General features: G+C 34.9%; 1 protein-coding gene across 2 annotated transcripts in view; it reads right to left on the bottom strand.

The window, feature by feature from the left end:
• Positions 1 to 13,252, bottom strand: part of ACAD11 (acyl-CoA dehydrogenase family member 11) — a 92,562-nt gene that overhangs the window by 46,440 nt on the left and 32,870 nt on the right. For both annotated transcript variants that reach the window (XM_049629815.1, XM_049629816.1), the window contains exons 10-13: positions 7,388 to 7,465; positions 6,494 to 6,632; positions 1,625 to 1,732; positions 146 to 244 (exon numbers count right to left, since the gene is read on the bottom strand). In XM_049629815.1, coding sequence (XP_049485772.1) covers positions 146 to 244; positions 1,625 to 1,732; positions 6,494 to 6,632; positions 7,388 to 7,465 — 424 coding nt within the window. The remainder of the gene's footprint in view (positions 1 to 145; positions 245 to 1,624; positions 1,733 to 6,493; positions 6,633 to 7,387; positions 7,466 to 13,252) is intronic.

Raw genomic sequence — 13,252 nt, 5'->3', positions numbered from 1 at the left:
ATTACTTTTCTTTTTAGCAAATATTTCTAAATTTCAATATGCTTTTAAAGGCAGAATTTAAGGAACTATGATCACAAGACTAATAACTATGTATCACATTATTCTAGCACAGCACCTGGCACAAAGGATGGATCTGAATACTCACCACTGCTCCACCATTTCTTGCCATTAATTACATAGCTATCTCCGTCTTGTTGGATGCTACATTCAATATTTGTGGCATCACTTGAAGCTACATCGGGCTCTATAAATAAGCAAAGGTTGAATTTATGGGCAGGCAGACATCATCTACTTACAAAAGAGACTTTGAATAAGGAAATGTGAACTCTTTGAGGATAGAGGCATGTTCCTTCCCTTCCCCCCATCCCACCCTGGTCCTCCCATAACCTACACATAGCAGGTATTCAAAAAGTGTACATTGGAAGAATGAATTTCGAACACTGGGATCAGCAATCTGAATTGTGTTCTTGGCTCCCTCACTGGTACATGATTTGAGATAACTCATGGAATCCATTCTCCAAACATCAAAACTAGATTAAAATGTTGTTCTTTATTTCCCACAGTGAAAATATACTAAATACTTACAAGTCAGATTTCCATATAATTTACTATTTTAGACAATTTCTAACTATGCCTTGAGAATTCCATCTCACCAATTTATTCTGCATGCTCAACACAATGTCTTCAGAAAGTTTTTCATGGGACACCCTTACACAACTGCTTTATTATATGGCATTTCAGAATGTAAAGGCTAGCCCTCAATCATAGTAATGTGCACTTGTTAATATCCTGCTTTTTTAAATGGGTCCTTCAGATATTTTGTGTATTCTATTTCTAAAACTAGAAACCCAGTTCCTTTAGACGGAGCGGTGTACTTGCTCTGTAACCTCCAACTAGTGCTTTGTAGAAAACACATCATACTATAGGTGTTCAATAAATGCCTCTTACTGATTTTAAATGAAGATCAGTTTTGCTATTATAAACATATGCAATATTATAGAAGAGTTTAAAATCTGGCCAGAATTATGGCCAGATGACATATAGTTTAATTCTAAACTCAACTATAGAATGACTTTTTCCTTTGAAGAATTCGTTATTGCTGTTTCCTATGTACAAATGGTACCAAACCCATTTTCATTAACATGCCCCTAATTTTACTTCCCCACAGGAACATAATTTGAACAATGTGACTAGCATTGGTGAATGTTCTATTTTTCTAGGTTTATGGCAGGGTTAAATATTTTGTATCAACATAAAATTATCACAAATATGAGTATTTCATCATAAGGGCAAAAAAGATATTAAATATCCATAGATAACAATTTTTGAAATGCTAGTCAAAAGATTATGAAGTTAGGTTTACCCTGCGCTAAATGGCTAAAGTAGACAGGCAGAAAACATCAGCTGTGGTAGCCTCCCAAATGGGAGGGCAATTTTATTCTGCACATTTAAAAACGCCAAAATTTGAAACTGCACTCAAAACAATCATATTTACATTTCTAGCCATGGGTGAATTTGCCTGAAACACAGAGGCACCTCCCTCCTTTCTTTAGCTCATCCATAATAGCTAATAGTTATCCAGGATAACTCCCTGCACAAGGGGAGAACCGTGATTTGCTTTTACCTGTCATACAGAAGCAGGACGTAATGTTTCCTTGAAGAAGAGGCTCAAGCCACTGCTGCTTCTGCTTTTCACTTCCATATAGGTGGAGCACCTCCATGTTCCCTGTGTCTATACATAAGAAAAAACATTTCTTTTACATTTAAAAATTTATCAATACGAAATCCAAACTTATGTTGACAATATACACATGTACCTTTTAAGTATTTGCTAACAAAAATATTTTGAAACATAAAATGTAAATATAATTTATAATGAAGATATGACATAGTTATTATAAGTATATGGCATTTGGTGCACATTTATTCAACTTGTGAATTACACACACTTGTTTGCTTCATCTCAATAAAGCATGGCTCTAATGAAGTCTGACTCAATTAGGACTAAGGGAAACAATTTACTGGCTTAATCTTTCCCGGCTCTCTTGCAAATATGCTCTGCTAGGGGTGATGGCTCCTGGAAAACAATTATCATTACATGTTCTATTGAGAATCCAGCCCTGAGACTCCTGTTCCTCAAGCATACACTGTGCTTTCTAACTTTCATACATTTGCTTGTGCCAAGCCTTCTCTCAAGTACAAATCTACCCATCATTCCTAAGTAAATTCCTGCTTCTGAGCCACTTGCATTGTGAAGAATCTCTGATTACCCAGTCAGAAATATCTCCTTCCTCTGAACTCACAGAGCAATTGTCTCTACTTCTACCAATGCTCTTACTTCTGTGTGCCCCCTACCATCTAGAAAATACCAGGTCGAATCTCGAGAATGCTAAACACAGAATCCCTGATAGAAAGTGACGGCAGATAACTTCAAAGACCCTTTCCAACACATCAGAGGGTGTTGTTCAGTGACTGACACACTAGTATCATTCTCATATAAAAAAAAGAATACTTCATGTCTGCTATGGAGCAAAATGCTCTAGAGGCTTTCCTCTGATATTCACTCCTATCAAACTTCAAAAAATGTTATCTGAAACCCTTCCTTTGAAAACTGATTACTCAAAATTTTGAGGAAGCATTTTTCAATATCACCTCTTAAAATGACATTATGGATAGTCACTGAAATGCCTATGAAAGCTGAGTTAAATCCATGTTAAGTCTCTTAAAATATGTTTGCACTCTGGTTAGACACTACTAACAGAGCCAAAGTTATACTAAAATGCACAAAATTCGTATAGATGAACAAATTCTTAAAATTTGTTAAAGCTTAAAAGCTTTTTGAATGAGGGAAAAAATGAGTCCTCAGTTATAATTAATGAAACTCATCATTTTCTTTGCTTATTTTAAATTGTTTCTTGTTATAGTTCCAATGAAGTAAATACTGAATTAGATCTTTCCAAAAATTATCAGTTTATTCTGAGAAGCTGGCAAAACAAAGTTATATTTTACAGGATGGGAAAAAGCCTAGGTAAATTATTTCTACAAAAAAATCACCAGCCCCCAAATCAGCCCCAAGGCCCCCAAATTTTCTAGTAAGAGCTTTAGAATTAAAAATTGCTATTTTCAGGGGCACCTGGGGTGCTCAGTCGGTTAATCGTCCAACTCTTGATTTCGGCTCGGGTCATGATCTCATAGTTTGTGAGTTCAAGCTCCATGTGGGGCTCTGCACTGATGGCACAGAACCTGCTTGGGATTCTCTCTCTTTCCCTCTCTCTGCACCTCCCCCGCTGGTGCTCTTTCTATCTCAAAATAAATCAATAAACATTTCTAAAAAATTCCTATTTTCAATATCCCAATATATAATACTGTATGACTTAATGAAGGGCAAAAAAACAAAAGACAAATTGGGAAGCTACATATGGTTCCCATAAGGTTTTAGAACTATTTGAGAAGCTTGAGTAGAAATTCATCTTTTATGCTTAAGAAAACTCCCAAAGTATTTAATTGACATCAGTTACATTCCCTTCTTCATCTGCTCTGGAAATGCTCCAAAACCCAGTCCCCAAGGGCTTCATGAAGATAGCTCCACCACAAAGAGTAAACGCCTAGTGTTCTACTTAAACAGTTTTACACATCTTTGTTTGCTAAGGAGAGTAGCTGATCAAACTTTGGTCAAAGAAAATGTATTTTCCTGGCCAATTTAAAAATTTCAGCAGAACGGTGATGTCATTTAGATAATACAACTAATAGACTCATGAAACTTTAATACTAGAAATTTTAATGCTAGAAAAAAGGCCTTCCAGTGAAAAGTGAGTTCACGGGTCAAATGAAGAAATAGTGGCAGAGCAGTGTCTACAGAGGAAGTCTTCTGTGGCATTATTTTTCATATTATGACCCATTAGTAGGTCATGAAATAAATTTAATGGAATATGGCTAACATTCTTTAAAAAATGAAATAGATCAGAATAGAATACATTAGATTAGACTCAGTGGAAAATATCTGAATATGTTGCATGCAATAAGGGAAACTATTATTTCACAAAACTCTTTTTCAGTCCCCCCGCCCCCCGCCCCCTGCCTTGTACAATCCATCCACAAATATACACATAAAACTACATAGGCTACATACTGGGTCACAATTTCTTACTATGAGTAGCAATAAAAAAAAAAGTTCTAAATAAAAGACTACCAGTAATCCTTCCATGAAATTATGCCCCCTTTGTAGCATAACATAATAGCTTCACACAAATGAGATGAAATCTTTAGAAATTCTAGGATAGATTTCTTGATTTTTACAATAGCCTCATTATTAGATTAAAATATAGTACAGCAGTAATTTGATAAACTGGTGTTTTGAAGAGGATTTCCTTCCACTTACCACGTCAGGGATAAGTTCAACCATCATCAGAAGTCCATGAACTATCTTAATAGTTGGAAATAAATGAGAGTTAAAGTCCAGGGTGCAAACACTGTGCTATGCAACCATATTGTGTTTTCTCTCAGACATCCAATATTCTTCTTTTTGGCAGTTCCATCCTTCATTAACCCTTTTTGAGAGAGCTTTAGCACTAGAGCCATACAATAAGCACAATAGGCAATATCAAAGTCTAACTTGTGCAGTGACAACATAGGATATCATACCATCATCCTTCTACAACAAATAAAATGTTATTCCTTGACTAGTAGCAACAGAATAACTAAAGTAACTTGGGGGGAAAAAACAAAAGACATTTACAGGGTCTACCCTAGACCTACTGAATCAAATCTTCAGGAATGGAGCCTGCGAATTTGTTTTTTAAGTTCCTTAGCCAGGTCTTTGGCAAATTCAGGTTTGAAAACATCTTCTACAGACTACATTCTAGGTTTATACCTTCCATATTACCTTTTTAAAGAAAAATTGGCCTTCTTTCCTTATCCTTCCAATTTTTAATGGCATCCTTTGGAGGCATCCTTGACTCCCTCATATCCAATCAGGAAATCCTCTTTGCTCTTCCTTCAAAATATATTTAGAATCTTTCCACTTCTATTCCACTGATACCAGAACAAACAAATCCCCATCATCTCTAACTAGGATTATTACAAGAGACTCCCTGCTTCCTTCCTTCCCTCATTTTGTTAATTCTCAACATAGTAGTCAAAGTGATTCTTTTAAAGCTGAAGTTAATCTTGTCACTCTTCTGCTCAAATCTCCCATGGCTTCCCGTTTCACAGAAGGTAGAAGCCATTACCTACCCTATAATGCCCTTTCCTCTCTGCTATCTTCTCTTACTAGTCTCCCTACTACGCTGGCCTCCTTGGCTATACACCAATCACACTCTTGTCTTAGGGTCTTTGCATTTTCTGTTTCCTCTGCTATGAAAATTCTTCTCCCAGATATCAGCATGGCTAACTCTCTCATCTTCTTTAAGTCTTTATCGAATGTCATTTTCTCAGTAAGGCCGATCCTGACCATTCCATGTTAAATTGTAATTTGCATTTCTTGTTCCCTAGCATTCCAGCACTCCCCCCTACCCTAAGTTTTTTATTCCCAAAGCACTTTTCATCTTCAAACTTACTACATAATTTACTTATTATATTATTTATTTTTAATGTTTATTTATTTTTGAGACACACACACACACACACACACACACACACACACAGAGTGCAAGTGGGGGAGGGGCAGAGAGAGAGAGAGACACAGAATCTGAAGCAGGCTCCAGGCTCAAGCTGTTAGCACAGAGCCCAATGTGGGGCTCAAACTCAGAAACTGTGAGATCATGACCTAGGCTGAAGTCAGATGCTTAACTGACTGAGACACCCAGGTGCCCCTATTATTATTATTTTTTTAATGTTTATTTATATATTTTGAGAGAGACAGAGAGTGCAGGGGAGGGGCAAAAAGAAAGGAGAGAGAGAATCCCAAGCAGGCTCCACACTGTCAGCTCAGACCCTGACAGGGCTCGATCCCATAAACCGTGAGACCATGACCTGAACCAAAATCAAGAGTTGGATGCCTAACTGACTGAGCCACCAAGTGCCCCTATATTTATTATTTATTTGTTTCCCTCCATTAGGATATCAGCTCCATGAGGGCAGGAATTTTTGTGTATTTTTTTCCTTGATATATCCCAAGGATCTAGAACACTAAATAATTAGTGAATAGATGGAGAGACAGGCTAACCAAAAGAGTTAGAACTCTCTAGCCATTCCAACTAGCCATAGAAATATCCAATACCCAATCATGAAACTGCAATCCTTATACTGCAATCCCTTTGGTGGTGATCTCTATTCACTAATACTCTTAATGTAATGATGTTTAACCAAGGAATAATCCAATGAGGACACTGGATCCATTTTTTAATATTTAAATCAAAGTAAGTGAAAAGTAAAACTACAGACAAGTTTATAAATCCATGATTTTGTGTAGAAAAACTTCCTGTCATAAAATAGACAAATTTCAAACACTCCTCAAAATATCTGAGAAAGTTTCGTTTTTAAATAATGTAGTAACCTGGTGCTTGGCAGTTAAAGACATCTGGAGCAAAAAAGCATTTTCCTGTTTCTTCAGCAATCAAGGCATAGTCCACCTGGCTGAGACCGCTTACAGCTGGCAAAAACAAGTTCCAGAGGCCTTCTGCTTTGGCCATTTCCTGTCAAGGTGATGAATACGCCAGTGTGATCATAATTTACCATGAACTAAAATAGTTTATTTTTAAAAGATATTGTTATTTATACTTTTTGCAATTTAAAAACACTTATGAAATTATTCATTTCATTTATCCTACAGTGTGTGAAACCAAATAGTTATTAATTCATTATAAAACAACAATCAAAAGGCATCAAAGAAATGCCTTTTCCTCCAAGTTTCCCTAGATTTGGCTGAAAAACTAAATTTGCTTTCTTGGGTACTCCTTACTGAATCACAGAATTATGATTACAGAGTCTTACAGAATTCTTACAGAATCTCCCACATTTGAGCATAATTATGCCACACATACTATTTTGCACAGTTCAGTTGCTTATGTGTGTGATGGTTAAGATTTAAAAACATCAAATTTAGATTGAGCCCAGGTGGGAAAATGTCTTGCTTGACTTCTGTCTCAATTGAGTGACAGATGGTAGTGAGTGGTGTTGACCATATTTTTTCTTTGAGCAGCTCTAAGAGGCTGTCTCTGTCTTCATCACATACCATACACAAAACACTATGTAGCCTAATTTGCATACTACATATTCTATATTTTCTTTTTAAAAAGTTATTGATGTATTTATTCACTACATACAGAACAACAGCAAATAACAAACTGATGTCTCAAAAAACAAACAAACAAAAAACACCTGCATTAAAAAAAAAACCAAAAACCTGTATATAAATTTTCCATTATTAAAGGTTTTCTTATTTTCTTACCTTGAGTTTATCAATCACTAAAGGTTTTTTCCATCTGTCCACTGAATTTTCATTTTGAACATAGAACTCAATTACCTCCTTAAAGTAATAACAAGAAAAAAGTTCATTAGCTAAAGTTAATACAAAGTAAATAATGCCATAAGCTGCTAATATCCAAAGTAAACATATTTAGATGAAGAGGTTTTTAAAGCTGCTATTTGATCAGTAATATTTCTTTATGAAGCCAGATATAGGAGTATAAAAAATTCTAGAGGTTTGCTACTCACAAAATTATGCTGCCTCAATATTAGATGACAGCCTTACAAAATCTTGTACTAAGATTTGAATGTTCCAATTTTAGCAACAGCACACCGGATGGTCATAAGAACCCCTCTTAAAGCAGAACAACTAAAAATGCCAGAGAAAATATTTAAAATAATTTTAAAAATACATGTAGTAATGAATAGCTGTGTCAGAAGAAAAATAAGGAAATTTCTCAAAGGTCAGAAATAAAGAAGCCTGAGTTTTCAAGTGTTGCTAAAGTACTTGTTTCAAGCCACCATTAGCAAAAATTAGCAAAACCAATAGTTTAACAGACTCACACTCCCCAAAGACTACAAACTAATGATCAGATACAGAATATAAAGTATTTGTGTCCAATAGATTTCAGGAATAAAGGAAGGAATTAAAAGTATGACAAGGGTTATCAGAATAAGCCAAATTTGAAAAAGAACCAAAAAAAAAAAAAAAAGGAAAAGAAAAGAAAAGAACCAAATGCAACTTGGGAAAAAAAAAACCATGGTAGTTAAAAATTCAATGGCAGTTGTTCTCAAACACCATTGGTATCAGAATCACTCGGGGCACTTGGTGAAAAGACAAGAATCCATGACCTATTTTACTTCAATGAGCCTAGGGCTTCTGTATTCTTTACTAGCTTTGGCAATTCTGACACTCTCCAACTTTTGAGAGAACCACTGTTCTATGGATGGTTGAAAAGTAGATTAGATATAGCAGAAAAAAAATAATTTGGAAGAAAAAGAATGAAGAAATTACTCCTTTCTATGAATGAGGCACAGAAATTCAATAGAAGGAAAATATGAATGAGTAACAGATATGATGGAAATAGAGAAATGTTCTCACATCAGTCTAACTAGGGCCCAAGATCAAGAGTATAACAAGAGGGGATACTGGAAACATTTACTTCTGAGTTTTTAGAACTGATGAAAGATACCAATCTTCAAATTCAGAAAACAAAGTAAAGCCAAAGCACAAACTATACAACACCAAAGAAAAATAAAAGCTCTTAACAGGAGAAAGAGGAGGGGAGGACAGATCACTGATAAACAAGTAAGACTGAGAACTGACTTCCCAGAGCAACAAATGAAGCCAGAAATCAGTGGGACAACGCCTTCATTTGCTGAGAGAAAGTAACTGTCAACCTAGAATTCTATATCCAATAAAACAATCTTTCAAGAATTAGGACAAAATAAAGGCATTAGAAATAAAGAAACAGAGAGAGAGACAAGGAATCTGAACCATTAGTTCCCTCTCCTGAGCAAAAAAAAAAAAAAAAAAAGAAAAAAAAAGAACTATCAAATAAAAGGTTACTAGCAGATTCTCATTAAAGAAAGTTGATCGCTAAAGAAACATCTGAGTTGCAAGAAGAAACAGTAAATAAAGTGATAAATATATGGGTAAATCTAAATTAAAAGCTAGCTATATATGGGGCACCTGCGTGGCTCAGTTGGTTAAGTGTCCTACTCTTGGTCTTGGCTCAGGTCATGGTCTCGCAGTTTCATGGGTTCGAGCCCACGTCAGGCTCTGTGCTGATGGTGCTGCAGATCCTGCCTGGGATTCTCTCTCCCTCTCCCTCTGCCCCTCCCCGACTCATGCTGTCTCTGTCTCTCTCAAAATAAATAAGTAAACTTTAAAAAAGTTTTAAAAAACTAGCTACATAAAACAGTAACAATAATCTCTAATTTGTGCAACTAAAAGAATCAAGATGAACTAAAATACGGTCTATGATGGCATTCTCCAATATTTGCTATTATTCATCTCTGTACTTATTTTTTTTACACTTAGGCTAGTACAATTACTAGATTAAAGGCTATGAATATTGTCACAAGTCCACATTACAAAATCATTTTCTAAAATTGTTCTATCACTTTACAGTCATACAATATTCAGAAATGTTCTTTTTATTAAAGCATGGCAGTCCAGGGTACTGATGTATTTAGTGAAAACTTCAAGAAGACAAAGGACAGCTCTTTCAAAGCCAATAGGATAAACAGCATTTGTCATTTGTGTCAGGAAGTCAGTTAAATTGGAGATTTCCTGTTTAGGGTTGTTTATTATTTCCATCCCTCGTATTGCCGTGGAAATAGTCAATGTTACTGTGTTTGATAAGAAATATATTATGCAATACATTTACAAATTCCTCATCTCTGACTACAGTTTGTGAGAAGTTATGATACTACAGTTTATGATACTACAGTTCTGAGAAGTTAAAATATGCCAATGTTTATATAATTATTTAAAAACTTGTGTGATTTAAAAATTCCTAAAGTCTATCCATTCAAGAGATCTGCAAAATCTATTTGTGGTATGGCAGGAGTCAGAATTAAATATCTCATCAGAATGAAGTTCTCTTTAGTTCTTAGAGTATGAAAAACAGAAGGAAGCAGAAAATAAGTTTGGTGCCTGATCAGTTCTCCCCGAATAACGCCTTTAACATCTAACTTCCTCATTCACTGATTGAGATGCGGCTTTGAAGTATGTTGGTTCAGAATCTTAAATCTGAGCCTACAAATAATTTTGCCATATAATATGTTTTTCACTTTAAACTTAAGTCTATTAGAAAGAAGCAACAATAGTTCTTTGCCAGTACATTATTACATTGAGTAGGAAAATATGGCTAATGTTATCATTACGTTAAAAGTGTGTTCTCAAGAACATGTTGCTAGTTCCTGTTTTACATGCTATTTTTTAGGACTCCTTATCCATTTTAAATAGGAAGAACTGCCTTTTAACATTTTCATAAGTAATGGGTTCTTATGTTCTCACTTTAAGATATCCAAGGAATTTCCATGGTCATTTGAATAGTTTAAATGAAGCTTATTTTTTTCCCATTATAAAAATTTGGAAAAATATGTAAAAGTATTATGAAAAATTCATTAAGAGTCTTACTAAAGATGTGTATTGCTAAAAAACTGGTGCATTATGTGACATAATCTTGCTTTCTAGACATTTTTTTTCTATACATGATTTTTAATTTTTACAAACTTAGTTATAATAATATTGGATAGAATTTTATAGACTTTTCCCCCTCCCATTTTGAGAAAGCTAATTACTTTTCTCCAGATATTTCAAATGTCGATGTTCACAGACAGGGATTAGTATTGTTCAGAATCATTCTACAGGATAAAACATTTTTACAGATGTCGGTTTAAGATTTTTTTTCAAAGATTTTATTTTCAAGTAATCTCTACACCCAACATGGGACTCAAACCCACAACTCTGAAATCAAGAGTCACATGCTCCACTGACTGTGCCAACCAGGCATCCCAGTTTAAGATTTTTAATGGAAGAAAAAGTTCACGTTATTATGTGTGGATGTATTCTAGATCTGAACAATCTGCAACGAAAAAATGATTGTTGCTTTCCTTGCCACATAAAATATTGACAATCTTCCCTTTAAAGCTATAGACTGCTTTTTACTTATAAGAAGGCATTTTCTTTTACATTGAAAATTCTTTGTAAATATTTTCATAGCTGTATGCTATTAAGTTCAGCAGATGTATCACAAGCCAATTTGTGATACTTCTTTTCTGTGCTGCATGCTTCCTTTGATTCCCATTCACATCTATAAATGAAAGAGCAAGGCTACTTGGTTTCTTCTGCCAATTGTGGCCTCTCTTTCGAATAATCAGCTGGTTCCAAGCACAAGCATGTCAACAAATATGCTTCATTTTAGGGTGAGTAGATAGGAATCAGGCAAACTGACAGGCAAGCTGGGGGTCTACACCATACCCCCACTAAAAAAAGAAAGAAAAAAGCCAAAAATGGAGGACTCTAGAGGACTAACCCTCATGTTGAAGCCCTGGCTTCTTTGAAACGGATAATTTGTTGTTGCTGTTATTGTCTTTTTCATTTCCTTCCTTTCTTTCTTTCTTTTTAGTTTTTCTTTCTTCTTTTTCTCTTTCTTTCTTTCTTTTCTTTCTTTTCAGTTTGTCCTTTCTCTTTCTTCCTTCCTCCTTCCCTCCTTTTCCTTCCTCCCTCCATCCCTTTCTTTTCCTTCCTTCATTCCTCCCTTCCCCCCCTTTCTTTCTTTTTTCTTTCTTTCGAGTTCTAAATGTATTACTCATAGCTTAAATGTTCTCTGACTCATTTTCAAGCCAGAGTAATAATTGTACCCCCTCAGCAAGCATTACATGAGTCAGTGTACATGTACATGAGTTGTTGGTACAGTAAGTGGCAGAGGAGTAAGTTCTTAATGCATATTAACTAGTGTTGTTACTGTTGATTCACTGTTTGTCTTCCTCTTGCATTTGACTGTGAAGATATCAACTCTGTTTAATATTGTCATCCTTAATAAGATTTAATATCACCATGTCCCCACCATCTAGCATAGTGACCAGCATACAGAGGTGCTCAGTGTTTGTCAAATGTTTGAAGTAAGTTTTTTGCTGAAGGTAGAATTTAGGCAAAGTCTGAATCAGAACCCATGCTCTAACTCTAAGAGCCAGGTTTTCCACACTGTTCCACATTGGCTTCCTTCTCTCTTTGATTTAGGCAACTTGCTGAATTTCTCTGGCCTCAATTTCCTCATTTTGTTTTTTGTTTTGTCTTTTTTTAAATTGGAGTATAGTTAGCACGCAGTATTACATTAGCTTTTGAGGTACAACATAGTGATTTGACATTTATACACATTATGAAATGATCACCATGATAAGTCTAAGCTGATCATTTACTTTTTTAAAGTACTCTTACAGCCTTTCATTTGAAGCAAATGCCACTACTATTCAGGAGTGTTAGAGACCTAACCCCACGGGCCACTTGCAGGTTAATTAGTCAAACAACTTGATTTCTCTTTTCCTTCTCACTCTTGCTCTCCATACCAGCCAATCACAGGAGACTCCATTAAAAATTAAAAAAAAAAAAGAATGAAAAAAGTTACCACCTGTGCTACAGCCTTCTCTTATTTCAAAATGATTTTAAGATGTGGCTTTTTCTGTTAAAGGTTATTCTTTGGTATGATCCATTCTGCTTTCCAAATCCAATTTCCATTCTCTTTTCAAAACCTTTAGTCCTCTGATGTGTCCCATTTCTGTTTTTGTGCTTTTAGCAACTTATGCTATTTCTTTAAACAAATTTCTTTATTGTTAATGGTATTTTATTTGAGGGAAAGGAGATAAATGCTGAATTCAGACTGCCATTTTGAACCAAAAGTGTTGCATTTCCTTTTTAACACCCAAAAGTTCAGAATTTTAAAACTCAAGATTGTATATGTACTAATTAGTTCATAAAGTTTCCAAAGTGATATCTTAATCACTGAACACATGTAAGAGGTGACTATTTTAGAAAGAACTTCCTCATATTTAAGTAGTATTTTCCTTAAAAAACAAAAGACAAAAAATAAAAACTATACCCTGCTTGGTCAGCAAAATTAATCTCATGCCAGATCTTTACTAACAATGTAATTCAAGCAACAATATTTATGTAATTTAAGCAACAATAGTAACTGCCTTATAAACACATATCGACTCAATATTTTTATTGAAAGAATTTTGGGCTTTTTCAGTTTCCTATTTGATTTTGTCAGTCCAGCTCTAGACTTCTCAGAATCATGGAAAATTAAAATGAGAATTTATTGTATATCTACTCATA

Source organism: Panthera uncia, chromosome C2 (assembly GCF_023721935.1).
Source record: "Panthera uncia isolate 11264 chromosome C2, Puncia_PCG_1.0, whole genome shotgun sequence".
In the NCBI taxonomy this organism is placed as follows: domain Eukaryota; kingdom Metazoa; phylum Chordata; class Mammalia; order Carnivora; family Felidae; genus Panthera; species Panthera uncia.
The sequence above is the reverse complement of the archived record's forward strand: the minus strand, read 5'-3'. Positions and strand labels throughout refer to the sequence as shown.